The sequence below is a fragment of the Dipodomys spectabilis genome, unplaced genomic scaffold (genome assembly GCF_019054845.1).
Source record: "Dipodomys spectabilis isolate Male_0828 unplaced genomic scaffold, ASM1905484v1 ptg000140l, whole genome shotgun sequence".
NCBI lineage: Eukaryota > Metazoa > Chordata > Mammalia > Rodentia > Heteromyidae > Dipodomys > Dipodomys spectabilis.
The window spans coordinates 9,064,769-9,085,009 of NW_024870817.1; the positions used below are offsets into that span (position 1 = coordinate 9,064,769).

At 35.7% G+C, this 20,241-nt stretch overlaps 2 protein-coding genes across 2 annotated transcripts in view; one reads left to right on the forward strand and one right to left on the reverse strand.

Annotated features, from left to right (window-relative positions):
- Positions 1-4,256, reverse strand: part of Arsk (arylsulfatase family member K) — a 28,854-nt gene extending 24,598 nt beyond the window's left edge. Inside the window, exons 1-2 of the mRNA XM_042691099.1 lie at positions 3,943-4,256; positions 1,895-2,024 (exon numbers count right to left, since the gene is read on the reverse strand). Of these exons, the coding sequence (XP_042547033.1) occupies positions 1,895-2,024; positions 3,943-4,128 (316 nt within the window). The 5' untranslated portion in view covers positions 4,129-4,256. The remainder of the gene's footprint in view (positions 1-1,894; positions 2,025-3,942) is intronic.
- Positions 4,257-4,404: 148 nt separating this feature from the next.
- Positions 4,405-20,241, forward strand: part of Ttc37 (tetratricopeptide repeat domain 37) — an 87,259-nt gene continuing 71,422 nt past the window's right edge. The window contains exons 1-8 of the mRNA XM_042691098.1: positions 4,405-4,459; positions 10,349-10,439; positions 13,804-13,947; positions 15,373-15,464; positions 15,865-15,940; positions 16,410-16,550; positions 18,198-18,296; positions 18,411-18,519. Of these exons, the coding sequence (XP_042547032.1) occupies positions 10,350-10,439; positions 13,804-13,947; positions 15,373-15,464; positions 15,865-15,940; positions 16,410-16,550; positions 18,198-18,296; positions 18,411-18,519 (751 nt within the window). The 5' untranslated portion in view covers positions 4,405-4,459; position 10,349. The remainder of the gene's footprint in view (positions 4,460-10,348; positions 10,440-13,803; positions 13,948-15,372; positions 15,465-15,864; positions 15,941-16,409; positions 16,551-18,197; positions 18,297-18,410; positions 18,520-20,241) is intronic.

The window sequence follows — 20,241 nt, forward strand, 5'->3', positions numbered from 1 at the left end:
GAAAACAAAGAAATTTTGATTAAAGTTTAATATGTTGTTTTAAATATTAAGGCAAGTACTCAAAGAGAAATCTACTAGTTTGGAGTGCATGCTCTAGAATAAGACATACCTTTATGAAGTACTAAACTTACAAGACATTTATAATTACATCTCACTTTATTTGTGGGACTACTCATCAAGGAATTACTTCTTCCATTTAATAGATGAGTTGACTGGGTCTGAGAAGTCAAGTTGCTTACAGTATTTAAGCTGCATTTCAGTGGGGACTAAATACAAAGCCTGCATAACTAGCCATTTGTGGACATAAAAGCAATCTCTAAAGTATTTTTTGGTTAATTTCTACATCATAATTCAGTCAACTGTGGGGAGGGAAAGTGGGAGAAAAATGAGGGAAGGGGTAACCATTTTTCAATAAATGTACTTATTACCTTACTTAAGTAACTGTAACCCCTCTGTACATCACCTTGACAATAAAAAAATGAAAAAATCAATCAACTAAGTGTAGACCTTGTCTCACCTGCATCTTTATGGATTTTCCCTATTCCTTGTCTTCTCACTATATCTTCATAAAAAATTGAGTCATTTTCTATGACTTCTAATTTAACAGATGCTCTTTTTCTTTTCCCATTGGAATAAGCTTTCTGTTCTCTTCTTTAAAAAAATGCTTTCTGAGAGCTGCCTCAGGGAATTACCTGGGTTTGTATACCAATCACTGAACTTAGTGAGTGGCTTTTGATTAGTTACCTAACTTTGTATATATTTTAGTTTTCCCCTGAAAAAATGGGGATAATGGTGTTATCTACCTTGTAGAAATATTTTGAGAATTATATACATTAATATATAAGGCACTTAGAATATTGTCACATAGAGTAAGTGCAATTAAATATTAGTTTCTGTTATTACTTCTCTTTCTTTTAGGCAGTCTGTTATCTGTAACATTTTGGAATTTATTTATCACATTTTTAATGTTGACTATGCTGTAAGGGACACTGCATAAACAGCATTTTGTAGAAAAGGAATTGGAGTGACTTGCCATGTAAATGTGGCCCACTAAAGATCAGATTTCAAGTCAATACAGGATAAAAAAGGAGCAAAAATGTTCTTAAATATGTCCGAGGTTTCATTATTGAAAAATTATTTTAAATGTAGTTTAGGTTTCCTTTAAGTATTGGTGATAATGTAGCTCACAGTGTTGAAAATATAGGTGAAAGAGCTTGCCATCGCAGAGAATATCATCTCAGTAACTTTCAGATGAAACCATATTGTTGAATCCTAGTTATGGGTTTCTAGGAAGATAATCATAGAACAGAAGTACAGAAGAAAAGGAATGCAATTGTCAGACAGTAGACACTGGCATTTTGCAATTAAAATTATGCCTACTTGTAGGCATAATTATTAAATTATTGTAAAAATTATTAAATTATTGTAAATTATTATTGTAAATGATTGTAAAAATTATTTTTTAAATTATTGTAAAAAAAGTCAACAATTAGATTTGAGACAGAAGTGAAATGAGACAGAAGAGACAAATTTGAGTATGAGAAATCCTGTTTAGCAACATCGAAGTTCTACTTAATATCTCTTTGGAGATTGAACGCTTTCAGGAAGTGTATTTCCTCATTTGGTTAGTCAGAAGGTTCTTAGTCAAGAATCACAAGGAAATAAATCAAAAACATATGATTAGATCTTAAATACAATCAGTATCTTAGATAACAAAAATTCCTTATATTAAAAAGTAAAATTCTAACATCCTCACAATACTCACTATATACTTTAGAACACATCTCATATCAAAATACTTTTATTAGGTGTTAAATATGACTTCAATATTCTTTTGGGAATAATGTTTTAAACTGAGAATATATTTTTGGGGATCCATTAAGCATGTCCATACCTGCACGTGATGGACAACAGATTGGAGAGTTTGTATAGGCATTGAGAAAGGAAGTGCCTTGCGCTTTCAGGTAGTCGATAAAAGGAAGTTTCACTACCAGACTTCCGGGATGATATGTTAATCTTCCATCCTAGAATAAAGGAATTTAACTGATTACATTATAAAAAAAGAAAATTATTTAACTCTAATCATGAAATTCACAGTAGCAGAAGATTTCAATATGACTGTACAAGACCTATTTCATCTATCTAATCTGTTGACATAGTTGTTACCTATTATATAAGGGAATGTTAATTTACATGCAATTCTTTTATATTCTAAGACAATGTCAGCTTTTTCCTTTCTGCTTTTGGCATCTCAGGCTTTTGTCTTAAAAAAAATCTTTAAGTAGTTGTATAAAGGGGTTTTAATTCAAAATGTCAGTAGTATACATCTTGATCAATGCATCCCTTTCGTCATTGGCAATGTGGCTAAAAGTTTCCTTATTTTATGCTGAGGTTCTCATTTCCTCTCTGCTGCTTCTTTTGCAGAAGATTGTCTGGTCTCCTTAGCTTGTTTTTCCTACTGAAATCTTTGTTATACTAGTAAATTGGAGTAAGAACAAGTGAGGCACTAGCATCCTTTGCCTGATGTACCTGGTATAGAGCCTCTGTCCTCTAATGTGAAGTGAATGGAGGAAATGGATCCTCAATATTTCATCTTCACTCACCTGAAATTTAGTGTCTTCAGCTTTGATTTGGAGATGAGTACGCTGGTAGTTGTCACTTTTGATGAGATACAGTAACCTGTGATTTACACTAAGAGGAAAGGGAACCTTGTCTTCTGAGCTACACTTGCCTCTGTGAAGCTATGCTTGGTTCAGTATCTTTAAAAGATTTTCTTGAATAAACCTTTTTTCATTTGGCAAATGCCCTTGGGGAAATTTCAAGACATCATAAAGGTTTGAAATATTATTTTTAAGATTTTTACCTGGAGGCATGTCTCAAACACTACAGTGTCTGTTTAGTAATGGTGAAGCTCTGAGTTTACATCCCAACACTACAAATAAAACAAGACCCCAATCCTCCCTCCCTACAAAAGCTTTTATATTTATCTCCTTAAAGTAAAATTAATGTACTGGGTTTTTTTTTTTTTTTTTTTTTTTTTGCCACAAGTACTGGTTTAAGTGCCCTGTCTTACTGCCTTAAGAGTTATAAAAAAAACAGATCTTAATTTCAAGAATCTGTTTAATAAACTGGTATAGTGTAACCAGAGGGAATATTTCAAATCTGAAGAGTCTGAAGAGTGCTTTGACTGTATCCTTGAGGTGCATTCAGCACCATCATAATTTGTAATAATGACTATTTTCATATGTGTGTAAATCTCCTCATAGTCTTAATAGAAACCAACACTTAGGGGCTTATTATTTCTAGGACTTTGAGGTGGACAAACTTAGAAAATACATATATTTCACAAAGTGGGAAGAAATTGTGAGATCATTCTGCGAGTTTCGGCTCCAATTTAAAACTACATATATGTATATATACATATACATATACACACATACATATGCATACATAGAATTCTTCTGTAGTATGAAGGAGTAGATTTAAATCATTGCAAGATTAGAGACCTTAGTAAGGAAATGAAATGAATCTCTTCACTTCTCATCCACATATTCCTGCAAACTTAGGCGAACTGGCAAATGTTTTCTGGAAAGCTTTTATGGAGATGGAAGAATATTATTTTGCTTCCCAAGGGAATCAAAGTTTATTCACAGTTGAAAAACACGAACAATCATGAAAGATTTGCGCTGAGGAAGGCTGAGGAAAGGCTGAGACGGTAGGGGAGATCGCTCAGGACACGAGTTCGAGTCCAGCCTGCGTAAGGAAGCTAATTTGAGAAAAGATGTTACCAGAAAGCGTTCTACTCGCTGTGGCTTTACACGTCCGCACGTGTACATGGTGTAGGTGTGTGCATCGAACATGTTTTGGACCAGGGTGTCAGGCAGCCCGGAACAGAGTTTGAGACCCGCAGTAGCGACTGCCGTCGACCCTCCCGGTACTCACGAAGGAGTCGCTCACGACCAGCACCACGTTAGGCTGCTTGACTTCTCCCGGCTTCACGTTCCCTGAGTTGGGGGTCGGGGTCGGGGTCGGGGTCGGGGTCAGGGTCGGCACTGGTGTCGGCACGGGCGTCGGCGTCGGCGCTGCCAGCACCGAGGCTGCGACCACCGACACCCATAGCAGTAGCATGGCAGGTGGCGGTTCCGCACCGCGGCCACTGGGCCCGCCGCCTCTGGAAGTCTCTCCTCGGCCGCGGAGCGCCTGGACAGCGAACTTGCAATTTGGTTTCTGTACCGTTCAGTAACGCAGAACATCATCCGGAGAACTACAATTCCCAGAAGGCTCAGAGGGCGCACATGCGCACAGGCCTTAACACGCAGACATTTTCATCAAACACCGAACGAACTAAATTTTCCCCTCTTCCTCCTCCACCCCCCCCGGTCACGTGATGGGTACCTGGTAAAGGCGCATGCGCCCTCCGTCCAGGCTTGGCATTTGAGGGGCCCCGCATCTGTCCCAGGTGGGTTCCTTGTCGGTGTCACTATTGCAGAAGTTGGCGCTTACGAGCAGTGTGGAGAAATGATTGTGTGAGAGAGGAACAAGATCGGACCCCGGGGATGTTTGTTTTGCGCCGCGCAAACGTAGCGGGGTTGGACGTGCGGGATCCCGGCAATGCTGAGGTGGCGGCGCGTCTGTCACTAGTTGGCTGGGGCGGTTCCGGGTGGGCTTCGGGCTGGACGCCTCGGGTGAGGTGGGGCCCGGGGACGTGTCTGGCCTCCCTCCCCTCATCGCCTCTCCTGGCTGGTGCAGTCAGGACGTAGTGTGCTCCGGTAGGGGTGGAGCGGGGCCTACCCAGGAGCTTCGCGTACTAGGCGGGGTTCTAGCTGATTGCAGAGGATTGGGAATCAAGCTCGAAAGAGATGTAAAAGGGAGATTTGTTAGCTTGTGTGCTGGCCTCGGTGAATGGGCGTGGGTTCAGCAAGATAGTGTTTTACTGTGGAATAATCAGCTCTCCCCCTTTTGAGGGTTGAACTCTTTTTGGATCATTCTGAAGGAGAAATGTTTGCCTCCAAGCTAATTTCTTTATTTAATTATAGGCATGTAATTGCACGTTGCATTAGTTTTTGCCATTTTGATTGGAAAAAAGAGGAAATGAACTATTTAAAAATCAACTCCTCACATTAATATCTGGCTTTTGCATAGCATTTTTATCATAAGAGAAGACCTTAAATAGTTAATAAATAGCACTATGTAGTAAACATTATATTCAGCATTTATTGAACACCTATTGTGTACTAGGTGCTTTTCCGTGGGATGTTTTCTGTAGTCCTCATTCTGACAATCTGGCAGATAGAAAATGTATTTGGGTAGGTTACATGTCTGGTTCAAGGTTATTCAGGGAGATGTTCTGAACAGGACTGGAAATTGAGCAGTCTTTTCCCTAATTCACTAGATATTTTGTCTCGAGTTCAATAACAAATTTATGACAATTTCCTGAGCTTAATATCTATTTGTGAACCAGAGTCTGAACACAAGAAGCTTACATTCTAGTGAAGCAAAACTCTGCATACGTAAAATAATAATAAATATGAAAGGTAATACAACTAGGCTTTCTCTTGTGCAGGATATACTTCCAAAAGTTGTTTTAATTTGGACTGTTGAACATACTTTCCACTGAAACAATATCTGCTGGTATTTGGAGCCATAAAACTAATTTAATCACTTTTAATTTTTTCCTGTGACATACTACTGTTGCTGTGATCTATATTCGCTCTCTATGGCTATTTTCACAGGCCTTATTCTGATGACAGGATTTCAGAACTTTTCTTCCACTTTCTCTCTAGAAGTGTCGGTGAGAACAAGTGCTGTAGTAGGTTGGAACTAGGTAGGTACTTTAAGGCCTCAAAGACACAGTACTGGAGGAATCTAAGTGGATACTGGTTTTATTTTCTTTCTGACATTGTTAGTGCTTCAGTATTTCTGCCAAGTGTTTGTTCAATAGTGCTTTTTCATCTCCACTGATGGGAAACACATTTCTTTTGTTTGTCTGTTTGTTTTTTGCTGGTCATGGGGCCTGAACTCTGGGCTTGGGCACTGTCCCTCAGCTCTTCAGCTCAAGGCTAGTGCTCCACCACTTTGAGCCACAGCACCACTTCCAGTTTTTTCTGCTTATGTGGTGCTGAGGAATTGAACCCAGGGCCTCATGCATGCAAGGCAAGCACTCTACCACTGAGCCACTTTCCCAGCCCCGGAAACAGAATCTTTTGAGTATACTGTTCCACATTTGTCTTAAGTCATAAAAGTTCTTAGTTAAGCTAAATCTGATCTTTCTTTAGTTTTAACTGTTTTAATTCATTGAGGTTTTTTACTGGATAATCTCACACTTTGAACAATTCCTTTTCCCATTTCTTCACTAATTATTTTCTTCATAGTCTTCCCTTAATTTCTTCTGATAATGCTAGTTCTCGTACAATTTTAGGCTTCGTAGTTAATTTGGACACTCTTCTGAACATAAATCATTTTTGCTAATCATTACCATATTCTGTCAGAAAGGGTGCTTTTTTTTTCTTTTTATTGGTAGTACTAGGTTTTAATTTCTGGCTTTCCATTTACTGGACTAGCACTTTACCACTTGAACCATACTTGCTAGTCTGCCTTTTTCTGGTTAGTGGGATATGGAATCTTTGAGTCATTGTAGTCTTTTATGCCTTGGCTGGTTTTTGAGCCATGAATCTTCAGGTCTCAGCCCCCTAAGTAGCTAGGATTCTATAGTAGGACTAGAGGGTGCTGCAAAAGACTTTAGGACATGTAACATTGCCTTTTTATGTGATCACTTTCTAATTTATAAAATATAGTTGTTAATTTTTAAATCTAACTTACGTTGGGTAGAAACTTTGTGTGATGGAAATACAAAAATTTTTATTGTATGAAAATTTGCAAAAATATGCAAATGCCCTTATTTTAAAATCTCAGATGGGAGGGAGGAAAATTAGGGAAGAGAGATATTAGGGAAACGCATTAATAGCTGTTTGTGGAGAAAATTAAAGACACTTGAAATGGTGAAAGCACTTAAAATAGAGGGAAATATCCCAAATGGATGAGTATTGGGTTTCATATCATTTTTGATAATAAGTTTTTACTTTATAAAAGGTTTGAAGGAGGCCTGGTAAATGGTTGCTTTTCAATAAATGCTTGTTTAAAAATTGGTGAATGTGCCTCTGGCTTTACCCTACCTCCTCTAAAAAAAAAAGAACTATTTTTCAGGGCTAGCATGTAGCAAATTACTTTGTGCTTTGAAACTCATATGCTTACATACATGTATACATATTTATACAAATGGTAGATGAAGAGAAAGAGCCTGGATTTCAGCATATTTTGCTAACTGAAGAAGGAAAGGAAAAAGGATAGACGATTACATTGATGCATAGGAACTTCTACTTATGGATATGCATGTATGTGGAAGGATATTGGATGCTAGAATTAGTTACCCAGAGAACATGTAGCATGTTTCTTGTGTTTTTAAAAATACAACTTTAGGCGGTGGGAAGGGGGTGGGGGGAAAAATACAACTTTAAAAATTTTTGATGGTTTCCTTCTTGCTGCTTTATTTAAGCCCAGACTTGTCTGTCTGACTTCAGATTATATAATTTTAGGCTCTACTTAAATTCATTTTCTCCCATTATTTGGTAAGACCTTTCTGAACTATTCAGCCTACTTTTCTTGTCATTCCTGTTACTTAGTCTACTCATTTTAATATCTCTTTGTGAAGACAGTTGTTTGTGACTTAAGTAATTTTTTTCTTAAAAAATTTTTTTTTATTGTAAAGATAATGTATATTATGTATTCTCCCTCCTTGTCAAGTAATTATTTTACACAGAACATTCTTTCTTTTTTGAATTCCTGTTGCACTTCTGCTTATTATTCCTTAGTTTAGCCTTTGGTTCAACAATGATTCATATGTCTTACAGCTTTCTCTTGATTTAGATTACATTCTTTAGAGCATGTGCAGCAAGTAGCTGCATGTAATTTTTTCTTCCATTTTGATAGTTGCAAAAAAAAACTATTTTGGTGATAGTCAACCTTTTTCATATTCTCCTCCACCAGCCCACCTGTCTCCTGTCAGTCCTGTCCACTGACGGTATCTCATTGAGTTTCTGCATGCCACACTCATACTTGCAATGTGTTAAAGTTATACATCCTTCCCTTTTGCCTTCCTTCTCTCCTTCTCCTAAGTAGTCCCTTAGTTTGATTCATTTTCTATGTTTAACTATCTAAATGGTTGTGTACATTGATACATATACATATGTACATGTCCATAAATATGTACAATTGTTTCTTTTTTTGAAAATGGGTCATTAGAACAGTGGGGTAAGATGATTGACTTCAAGAAAAAGAACAGGGAAAACAAAAAGAAAAAGGTATTGAACACTGAGGTTATGGATAAAGAAGCAGTAAAATGTGACACAGGAAGAAGTAGACATAAGTTGCCCAAATAGCTCTTGAGGCTTATTTGTACCGACAAAGAGCTAGGGGACAGTTTGAGAAAAGAAGATAATCCTGAGAAGCTAGAGTTCTGCCTCAAGCCCCTACACTGCATTTAGGTTTTTGTTGTGTGTGTGTCTGTTGTGGGGCCTGAACTCTGGACCTGGGCACTGTCCCTTAGCTCTTCAGCTCAAGGCTAGCACTCTACCATTTGAGCCACGGCACCACTTCTGCTTATGTGGTGCTGAGGAATCTGACCCAGGACCACATGCATGCACATAGGCAAGCACACTACCACTGAGCCACCTTCCCAGCCCCCACTGCATTTAGTTTTAGTATTGATTAATTCCATCTTGTATGCTCCCATTGAAAACTGGGTGATAGAACTGGATGATTTTTTTTTTTTTTTTGGTCCTGGATAGGTTGTGGTCTTTGTTTGCTTGATCTTATTTTGAAACTTTTTTTTTTTCAACAGGTGAGGACTGTTTATTGAGGGACAGCAAGGGGCACAATCCCGTGGGATTGGAGGTTGTGCAAGGGACTGGATTTTGGGGTGGGCTTATATTATTTTGAAACTTTTTATATTCTTTTTAAACTTGGACAGACATCTCAAATTTCACTTGAATGTCACTTTTAATTAAGTAAAATAAATAATTGTTAGCACTGCTTTTGCTGGTTGATTAGAGGTGGAGCCTCATGAGCTTTTCTGTCAGAGCTGGCTTCTAACTATGATCTTCTAAACCTCAGCCTTCTGAGTAGCTAGGATTAGAGGCCATTTAATACTGGTGGATTACAGCTAACAGTTCTGGGCCTCTTCCAAATTCTTATTGGTCTCTATCAGTTTTTGTCATCATTAATGTTGTCTTCTTTTTAGTCTATAGGTTATTTTGTCAAATGAAACTGGTTTGAGAAAATAGAATGTGAAATCAGCATTGAAATTTTTTATCTGTGGCTGTCAAGATTTGTAGACCATAAAAGATCTATCTCAAGTTTTCACCTATAGACATTATTCTAAAAGATATGAGCATATGACTATGTTGCTTTAAATTATATAATTGTAATGGCACAATATTACTTTTCTCCCTGTTTGGGGAGTCTAGTGCTACCAATAGATAGATTGAATTTTTAATGTCTCAATTTTTATATTTCGAGTAAATATTTGGGTTGGAGGCATTACACAAGTAGGGAGCACTTGCCTAGCATGCCTGAGTTCAATCCCTAGTACTAAGTTAAAAAAAAAGATTTTAAAACTTACTGTCTCTTAAAATTAACTAGTGAAATTCAGTTATAATTGAATGTTAAAAAAGGAAACTTTTTTTCTTTGTATTTTCTGCCTACTCTGTTATCTTCTAATTTCATCAGGATGGTAGAACAAAGTTGGGTAAATATTAAGTAGATTTGTAGGCTTCAGATGTTCAAGTGTACAAAGTGAACCAAAGAGAGATCACTAACATAGTATACTAATAGTATTATACATCCGATGAAGAGGTTGATCTACATATATAAAACCAAAGAAATATATGACTAGATTTTGAAAAGAAAAGCCATAATCCTCTTTGACTAAATTCTGCCTACACGGAACTCACATTCTAGTGGGATTGGGGTGCAGATAATGAATAAGTAGAACAGATGTGATAACTGCTTTGATGTAGAATAAAGCAAGGGAAAGGTATGAAGCAGTATGGGGGGTGGCTCTGAGTAGGAAGCTAGAAAGATTAAATCTTACGATAGTGTATCACAGGTAGGTCTCACTTGAGAAATTGACATTTGAATAATACTCTAAGGAGATGTGGGAATTATATATGTAGTAGATTGAAGATAAGGTCCAAATAAAGGGACTCACAGGCATCCTTTTCAGATGACTAAGTTTATTTAAACAATTACAGTTATTATTCTGCAGTCACTCAAGCTTTTTTCCCCGTAATAGAATGTCCAGCAAAGAGGTGAAGACTGCTTTAAAAAGTGCAAGAGATGCAATCAGAAACAAAGAATACAAAGAAGCTTTGAAACATTGTAAGGTAACCAATATTTGTTTCTTGTACTCTGAAGTATGTTACCAATGTATGTATTACTGTAAAATTTGAATCATTTACTCTTCAATTGCAACATGAGTGGTAAAACCATTTAGAAGAATCACTAAAGTGGTTAGACTCATATCTCCTTACCTTACTCTATAAGTAGGATAAATTATTTTTGCTACCCTTAATTGTATGTTTCTCTATTGATGAATTATCAAGGCCAGGTTCTCAATATCTGAATGTGTCGAAGTACCTGTTGACACTGATATGTCTTAAAGTTTATTCTTTAATGGTTGACATTCTAACTCTATTTGTTTTGTGGGTGAGAGAATCAAGATTCAAATGCTCATTTATGTGTGAAGAACATGTTCCTTTTAGAAAGAGATTCAGGAAAGATAGAGGGTTGTGGTACAAGTAAAGTCCTTGGGAAGGTGAGAGAAGATAAGATTTAGAGCTTGAGAATAGGCCTTTTATTTCTATCATATACAGTGTTTCCTCTATAGATTTAGTGGTGAGAAAGGTTAACAGTCCCTTCTGATGACTTCTCTTTTTTTTTTTGGATGAAGTTTAAACTGATAGTGGGAGAGGCTCGCCTAAGAGATTTGAGACAAAAGAAAGTTTGAAGCAGTTGTTATTCTTAGTGAGTGAGAAAACAAAGTTACTAGTAAGAATTGAAAGGATTACTAGGCCCATTTGAAGAACTGGCCCATTGAATTTTCATATTGGAAGGTGAAATTGGTGAACTCAGCTGTAGTTCTTCCTTCTATATAAAGCTTCTCAAATTTAGATAGGGAAATGATGTGGTTAGACTATGGATGGTGAGAATGGCAAGGTGAATAAAAGACAAAAGAGTTCAGGATGTGATGTCAAGGGAGTAGTGACAGTGATGGGCCATGGAGTTTTGACCTGGATAAAGATAGGTGAAAAATACAAAGTAGTGTGTTAAATAGTGCAAAAAAGAGCATGGGGTCACGAATTTGGGATAATAAAGATTTAAGAATTGTTGCTATGGAAATCATTAACTGTAATTGAATAGGGAAGATATAAGAGCAGATATTGGCATGCTGGAAATCAAGATTCTGGGGAAAGAGTATTATGAAGGTTAATAACTAACAGGCTACCATGTCCAATGAGACATCATGAATGTTGATAACACCAAGCATATTTTTGGTGGTATGGTTTGATCACATTAGCTTCAAAGGTAGTAGTGTTTTTGAAATAAGGAAGAACAGAAGAGGAATGTTTCAAAAATGGAGAAAACTTGGCTGATTTGAATTGTCACTATAAAGAATTTAGGAGAGCCAGCGCCGGTGGCTCACTCCTATAATCCTAGCTACTCAGGAGGCTGAGATCTGAGGATTGAGGTTCAAAGCCAGCCTGGGCAGGAAAGTCCGTGAGACTCTAATCTCCAATAAACCACTAGAAAACCAAAAGTAGCGTTGTGGCTCAAGCGGTAGGGACAGTGCCCAGGCCCAGAGTTCAAGCCTCATGACCGACCAAAAAAAAAATTAGGAGAGTAATATGGAGATGACAGGGCAGGGCCAAGAGAAATATATAGCATGAAGATGAGAATTTAAGGATAAAGGATGCCCTTGTGAGGTTTAGGTTTCTGGTAGTGACTCCTGAAGCTGTGACGGTACTAATCCTTATATAGAAGGTGAAGAGTCTCATCAGACTCACGGTGAGAGGTGGAGTAAAAAAGTAGAGATAAGTACTTGGCTTATTTAATACTTCACATGTGAATCCATTTTTATTGTACTTCAGTACTGTAGCAGTCTTCTTTTTGTAGGTTTTCTGCAGAATTCAGATTTGAATTCCACCTAGTAGTACACAATTTGTATTGGAGAGACCCAACTAGAAACCCAACTAGAAACTAGAGACCCAACTAGAAAATATCAATGGCAAGCATCTGATTACTTATCTGAAGGAACCTAGGATGTTGATTGAAAATAAATGAATTGGTCTTCCTTCATTTTTAGCAAGAGAATTAAGCAAGATAGATTCATTCATAACAAGCTGTAGAGTATTGCTATGTACCCTCAGGCTGTATACCCTATAACATGCTATGTAGCTCAGACTGGCCTTAAACTCAATACTCTTAACTCAACCTCCCCAGTGCTGGAATTATAGGCATGCAAGATCACATTCAGCACCTGAATGGATTTTTTATACAGGTAGAGTCAAGTATCCTGCAATTTCTTGGAATTTTATACTCATTTTCAACATCTTTTAATTATTCCTTAAAATGTGTTTCAGATTTGAAAAAGTGATCATTAGCCATATAGTCAGTAATGGGTGGTTGATTGTGGCATTTGTTCAGCAGTTGTGGGCCTTGCATCATACTTGGCTTTCAGAACATAAGCATTATGGATTTTTTAGGCGATACCCTATTGGACAGAATGGAATTTGTACAATATTCTGGTGATTATCAGAAATATTATATGGGAACATATAAGCATAATGATTTGACTGGTTCAACTTATAGAAATGCTTTTATTTTGCCTGGAATATGTAAAACTTTGAGAGGCTAATATTAGATTACCTACATTCTAGAATGTATTTACTTCCTGCTTCAAGCTATTTCATTTTATCTTTTTTTTTTTTTATTGTGAGAATACTATACAGAGGAGTTACAATTACATGGGAAAGATAACGAGTACATTTCTTATCAAGCATTGTTGCCTCCTCTTCATTCCACTTCTCATCCCTTCCCATACTTCCCCCACCTCCCCCCATCCACCCCCTCACCAAAGTTGTAAAGTTCGTTTTTCGACATAACAACTTGTCCATCTCATTGTTGCAATGGGTCCACCTGTAAGTAGCTGTTATTTCCAAAAGTCTCTATGTGTAATTTTTGTTGCATATGGCAGGTGTTATTTAAACTTTGATCAGCTGCTATTTATTTTGAACATACATTTGGTATAGTCATGTAAGAGTGTCTTTAGTTTTCTCTAGCTTATAATTCACACAAAAATCAATCTGGATACTATAGAAAACATTAGGGTAAAGAAAATTATTAGAGTTGGATGAAGTGAAATGAAATAGAGAATAGTTTTGTGAGTTTACTGGGAATGTCACGGGAGGATACCCAGTATTCTCAAAGAGCAGGAAGGAATTTTTTGTGGAAGCATCAGGATCATGTGGACAGCTTTCAAGAAATATACCTTATATTCTACACTCTTTACAAACTGGTACCATTAACTTCCTCTCTCCTTTAAAACACTGCAGCCAGAAGGGTTAGGTAGCATTTTACATTTGTCCCATCATATATCAGTTTCCTGACTCCTTAACAGACTGTTGTTTTATTGTATTTCTTCAGTAGTTGCCAAAATGTAATGACTTGTCTTAATTTTTTTTTAATCAGACAGTCTTAAAACAAGAGAAAAATAACTATAATGCCTGGGTTTTTATTGGTGTTGCTGCAGCTGAGCTAGAACAACCTGATCAGGCCCAGGGGGCTTATAAGAAAGCTGCTGAACTAGAGCCAGATCAATTACTAGCTTGGCAGGTATGTGTACATTATTTTTCTATAGTATGGAAAATTTGTATTTTTTTTAATTCTTAAAAATAGAGGTAACGATTTGAAAATAAGTACTTAACTCTCCTTTTCCCCATATAAGAAAAATCTTTTATTTATTGGTCTTCTAAACTTCAAATTTATTTTGGAAAAACAACACTGTCCAAGATATTGTGGATTATTGTGGATTATTTTGTATGCAAAGATTAAAGTTGAAAAATAATTATGTAACTCTCCAGTTTAATAATATGTACATACTTATCCAGATCTGTGCTTAACTGGGGAAAAAGAAGTACGTAATCATAGGCTTTTCTAAAAATAATATAGAATTTTCAATTCTCTGTCTTGTATGTAGTGTTTTTTCTTTTTTCTTGTTTTTAGTTGAATTTTCTAATGTTTTATCTTTAATATTTAATTTGTTTCATATGTTAATCACATCTTTGAAATTATATTAATAGGAAGTAGTATGTTCTGGTGAGTGGACTTTTTGTCTCAGCTAAAAAATGAATATGAATTTAAGGTGTGTGGTAAAATATGTTGACTGAGGATATCTGTATTTTTTTTTTTTTTTTTTGTCAGTTGTGGGGCTTGAACTCTGTGTTTGGGCGCTATCCCTCAGCTCTTCAGATCAAGGCGAGTGTTCTACCACTTGAGCCATAGCGCCACTTCCAGTTTTCTGGTGGTTTATTGGAGATAAGAGTCTTAGGGACTTTCCTGCTCTGGCTGGCTTTGATCCATGATCCTTAGATTTCAGCCTCCTGAGTAGCTAGGATTACAGGCATGAGCCATTGGCTCCTGGCGATATCTGTATCTTTCTTTGAAGTAAAAATACTAATTTTCAGACTACTTGGGTTTTTGGCTGTATCCATAAAGCAGTATCAAATAAAATAGGATCTTAAATGTGCATCAAGTACATGTATATACTCATACACACAAAATGGTATCTGTGTAATAGTAATGGCTTCACTAGCCTGGTTGTAGTATATGCATTTCACAATATGTACATTTATCAGATACCAAGTTGTACATCTTAATGTATGCAGTATTTACATATCAATAATACCTCCAAAAAGCTATTTTCTAAAGTGTGCTGAATTTTTTTTTCTGAAAAATAGTGTGAAACACTTCAAATGCATTTTGAAAATAAAGCAAATAGCATAATAAACTACTTTATGCCTATCATCCAGATTCAACAAAAATTTACTCACAGATAATATTTTTGAATCTGTGTTTTCCTATACCCTCACACCCTTAATTTTATCTCCAGATTTTTTCCCAGAAAACCTCATATATTTTACCTATAAACTATGATAATCTTTATGATAAGTTATCTTTAGAGATTTTCACATTATTTTGTAAAATAAATGAGATACAGAGATTTTGGTAAGAATGTAACACTACTTCCTCCTTCTGTAGGGCTTAGCAAGCTTGTATGAAAAGTGTAACCACATAAATGCCAAGGATGACTTACCTGGTGTTTACCAAAAGCTCCTGGATCTTTATGAAAGGTAATGAATATAGGGGAAAGGCTAGTTTCTTTACTAAGCTGATTGAAAATTATGTAGAACTACCCTAAGCACTTAGTGCCAGTTGGGATGCATATTGTCTCAAATGTTAGTAACTGAATCTCTTGTGACTGAAATAGCATCAAAACATTGCTATTAGCAAAATTGAATTAACTTTGCAATTCTAGTATTATTTTCAGTCCATGTAATGAAAGATAGTTTTTAAAACCTTTTTAATTTTTAACTCATAAAATTTTACTGTAGTATAAAGAGAGAATATTTTCTAATGTAAATTGATAATATTATTGGGATTTTTAATTTTTAGTGTTGTAAGTCCTTGGTTTGTTTCATTGTCAAATTAACACCTTAACTTCTCCCCTCTCCCTTTTTTTTTTGACCTAAGCGTTGACAAACAGAAGTGGTGTGATGTCTGTAAGAAACTTGTGGATCTGTATTACCAAGAAAAGAAACACCTAGAGGTTGGTGGTTGATTTTCTAGTGTCTTAGACTTACTTTAGTAAAACTATTATTAGAAGAAATCTTTTTTAAGCTTAAATCAAAAATTAACATGTAGTGTTATCAATAGAATTTAAGAGATAAATTACAATGCTTTGAAGCTGTAAATTAAAATTCAAATTTAAGGTATAATTACTAAACCTTTTGTAAATTGTTTAGAAGTTAGATAAATAGTCTTGCCTGGGGAACTATTTTAGACACATTTATGGCATCTCCATAGATGTAAATTATGGTGATGGTTGAATGTAGTCATCCTACTTGTGTCTACTGTGGTATCTCTGTTGTACTTTTAAAAAACTAGAATTTCCCAATTAACTTTTTAAATGGATTTTCTAACAGATGGGACTTGGTGCATATGCAATTTTTATGTATTAGTATATAAAAATTTTATTTTCACATTTTATTGCCATTTACATTTTTATTTTTCAATAGGTAGCACGAACATGGCACAAATTGATAAAGACAAGGCAGGAAGAAGGTGCAGATAAGCAAGAGCTTCATCAACTGTGGAGGAAATTGACTCAGTTGCTAGCTGAGAGCACAGAGGATGAGAATAATGAAACCCAACAATTGGTATTGACATATTCCTCACAATTGAACAAGAAAATTGATTATTTAATTGAGTTTGGAAAAGGGTGATAAATATTTTAGGTAGTATATGTACATCACACTATCCATTTTTTTTATATTATCCATTTTTATATTCATGGAGGCTTTTCTTTATAATGTTAGAATTATTGGCCTGTAGTCTCATATACATTCTGAAGGGAAAAGAATTGTTCTCAGGGTATTAGAATTTCATTCTCTCACATTAATAGGAATATGCACAGTCAGTAATGAATCACTGGAAAAAAACCTAAAAATTGGTTTTCACAAAATTGCTCTAAATTTTATTAAATGTTGTACTTTGAAGGTATGCTTCTTTTTACTTATGAGTTAAGAATGCTGAATTAGTTTGAGGCTTAACAGTTCATCTAGAGTATTTATATTTAGCAATTAGAATATTTATACTAGATAACATTCCTTATTTTAAAATTAATTAAAAAGGATTTTTAAGAGTATAAGTCATTGGTTTTGAACCATAATCAGAAAATATTTCTTTTTATTTTAACTTTAAAAATCACCTTAATTTCTGATTATAATAGTCACTTGATGTATGCTTGTTAAATTGAATAAAAAATTTAAACTGTAACAGTTAATAGGCTCTATATAGGATAGAAAGTTAATTTCTTTTGTATATTTGTTCACTCATTTACTCATTGATTTGTTCTATTATTCAGAAAATATTTACTGAGGATGTATCATGTATCAAGCAATGTATTAAGTATTAAGAGATGAGAACAAAAGTGTGAGAATGAAAAAGATTTCTATATGAATACCCATTTTTAAAATTAGAACTCATGAAGCCAAATGGTTAATATAATGTGCTGTAAAGTGCTTGCCTTGGCTTCTCATATTGCTGTTATTATTCAATATATACTAAAAAAAGTCCCTTGACATTTCCTCCAGTCAGTAAACACTGCTTAAGAAAAGTGCTTTCAATATGATTTAACTATTTCTCTCTCTCTCTCTCTTTTTTGTTTTTTGTTGGTCATGGGGCTTGAACTATGGGCCTGAACCCTGTCCCTCAGCTCTTCAGCTCAAAGCTAGTGCTCTACCACTTAAGCCACTGTGCCACTTCCGTTTTTCTGAGTGGTTTATTGGAGATAAGAGTTTCATGGACTTTCCTGCCCTGGCTGGTTTTGAACTATGATTCTCAGATCTCAGCCTCCTGAGTAGGATTATAGGCGTGAGCCACTGACACCTGGCTATCTCTCTTTTTTTAAAGAAGAAATAGAATTTAGCTTCATGAATATAGCTCTGTGGTAGAAAGCTCACCTAGCATGTATAAGCCTGGGTTTGATTCAAAGCACTAGGAAAAAAAAAAAAGCAAGATTATGCTTCGGTTGACTTAATTGTGACATAGCAAAAAATAGAAGAATGTTTTATTAAATAACGTTGGTAATTTATAGTTATCACTTACTACTTCAGTGAAGTCTATGGCCAAATAGAGTTATACTGCATTCTAGAACTTTTTTTACATCATTGATATTGTTAGGGCCAGTCAGTAAAGTGTATTTACAGCAGTTGAAGGTATGGTCTGTATAAAGTAGTATTATACATTTAACTGATTATAACATTTGGCTTTAAAGTATGCTACACAGGTTTCTTTTGTTTCAGCTTTTAACTGCATTTGAAAATGCACTGGTCTTATCAGATACGATTCCTAGTGAAGATCACCAAATGCTTTATAAACATTTCATTCAGTGTTTATCCAAAGTAAGTAGTTTCTAAAAATTTCTATTTGATTTTTATGTGTTTCTAATTAGGAAAGTGTTCAAAAATTTCTTTTACTACTATTGGACTTTAGTATTTTGCTTTTATATTTTCAAGTTTCCCCACGAGGCTGCTAGGTTGAAGAAGGCCTGTGAAGGAATGATAAACATCTATCCTACTGTACAGTATCCATTAGAAGTGATTTGTTTGCATTTAATTGAATCAGGTAATTTCTTCTTTATTATATTGTGTATCCCAGGGGTCTGTGATTGTATGGAAATGATATTGCAATCAGTCAAAAACTGGTTTAGTGCTCAGCAAGTATATAATGTTGTTTCAGTGTTAGGGGACATAAAATAAATACAGTATGTAGCTTTTATATACACAAAACACTGGATAATACAGGAAAATGCAATTACATAGAAGAATTATGAATTACAGAGTCATTTGTTTACCAGTAAAGTTTTTTAGCTGTAGTAATTGAAGGATTTCTTGAATCTTCTATTGACATTATTAGATGGTATTAAAAATTACTACTGATGGCTGAACAGAGCTGTGTAGCTAGGTACATTTGTTTTTGTTTTTTTAAGGAATAATAAAATAGGTTTGTTTGCTTATAGGGAAAGCATAACTAAGATGTAGTTTGGCTGAGTGAGTGTGGCTACATTTTATGGAATGTCATAAATTGAACTTGGGAAAGATTAGCTTTCTTAGTGTTTATGTTGTGTCAGTCTTACAAGAACATTTTTCTAATATTGCAATACTATAAAGTGATGAATTTAAAGCTGGGCACTGGTGACTCATGCCTGTAATTCTAGCTACTTAGGATTCTGAGATCTGAGAATTACAGTTCAAAGCCAGACCGGGCAGAAAGGTCTATGAGACTTATCTGAAATGAACCACTAGAAAACTGGAAGTGGTGCTATGGCTCAAGTGGTAGAGTGCTAGCCTTGAGTGGAAGAGCTCAGGAACAGCACTCAGGCCCAGAGTTTTAAGCCTCACAACTGACCAAAAAAAAAAAAAAGTAATGAACTTTGTGAATGCTGTATTTCTTAATGAAATAGGACAGATTCAGGTTGAAGAATGTTTCAATGCAAACTTAATGCTTTTGTGACTTTCATATTTTCTTTGAGGATAAAAGAGAAGTGATAAAAACTAGATTGTTAGAAGTTGACAAACTTGTAGGAGTGAATGTCTTGTGCCCCATGGATATTTGGGCAGCTTGAAGAGTTGGGCCATCTTGATTTTCACACTAGTCTCTGTCTTCTTTGCCAGTATTTGTATTGAGTAGATTGTTTTAAAATAGTTTGAATATCAGCCGGGTGCTGGTGGCTCACGCCTGTAATCCTAGCTACTCAGGAGGCTGAGATCTGAGGATCGTGGTTCAAAGCCAGCCCAGGCAGGAAAGTCCTTGAGACTCTTACCTCCAATAAACCACCAGAAAACGGGAAGTGGCTCTGTAGCTCAAGTGGTAGAGCGCTCACCTTGAGCTGAAGAGCTGAGGGACAGCGCTCAGGCCCAGAGTTTAAGCCCCACGACCGACAAAAAAAAATAGTTTGAATATCATCTCTGTCCATACTTACTCTCCTGAATTGAGCAAGTTCAAATCAGTAACTGCAGTAGAAATAATACCAATGTGGTGGTAACTATAAACTATTTACTCATCTGTTTTTATTTTTTTCACTTTGTTGCTAAATGAGAATATACATGGGAATGCTTTATATATAAATAACTCTTTTATTTGCCAGAGCAGACAAATAGTTGAAAGTTATTCCTAGAGATAACTGAGGGGGACTTCCTGAAAGGAAATGACCATCACACCTACTGGATCTCCCTACTTCAACCTATATTTTTGATAAGTCCTACTTGTATTTGGAGGTTAAGTACCTCCCAAAGTAAAGTGTTAATAATCTGGGGTAAAGATTAATAGTTACCTCAGAACAATAAG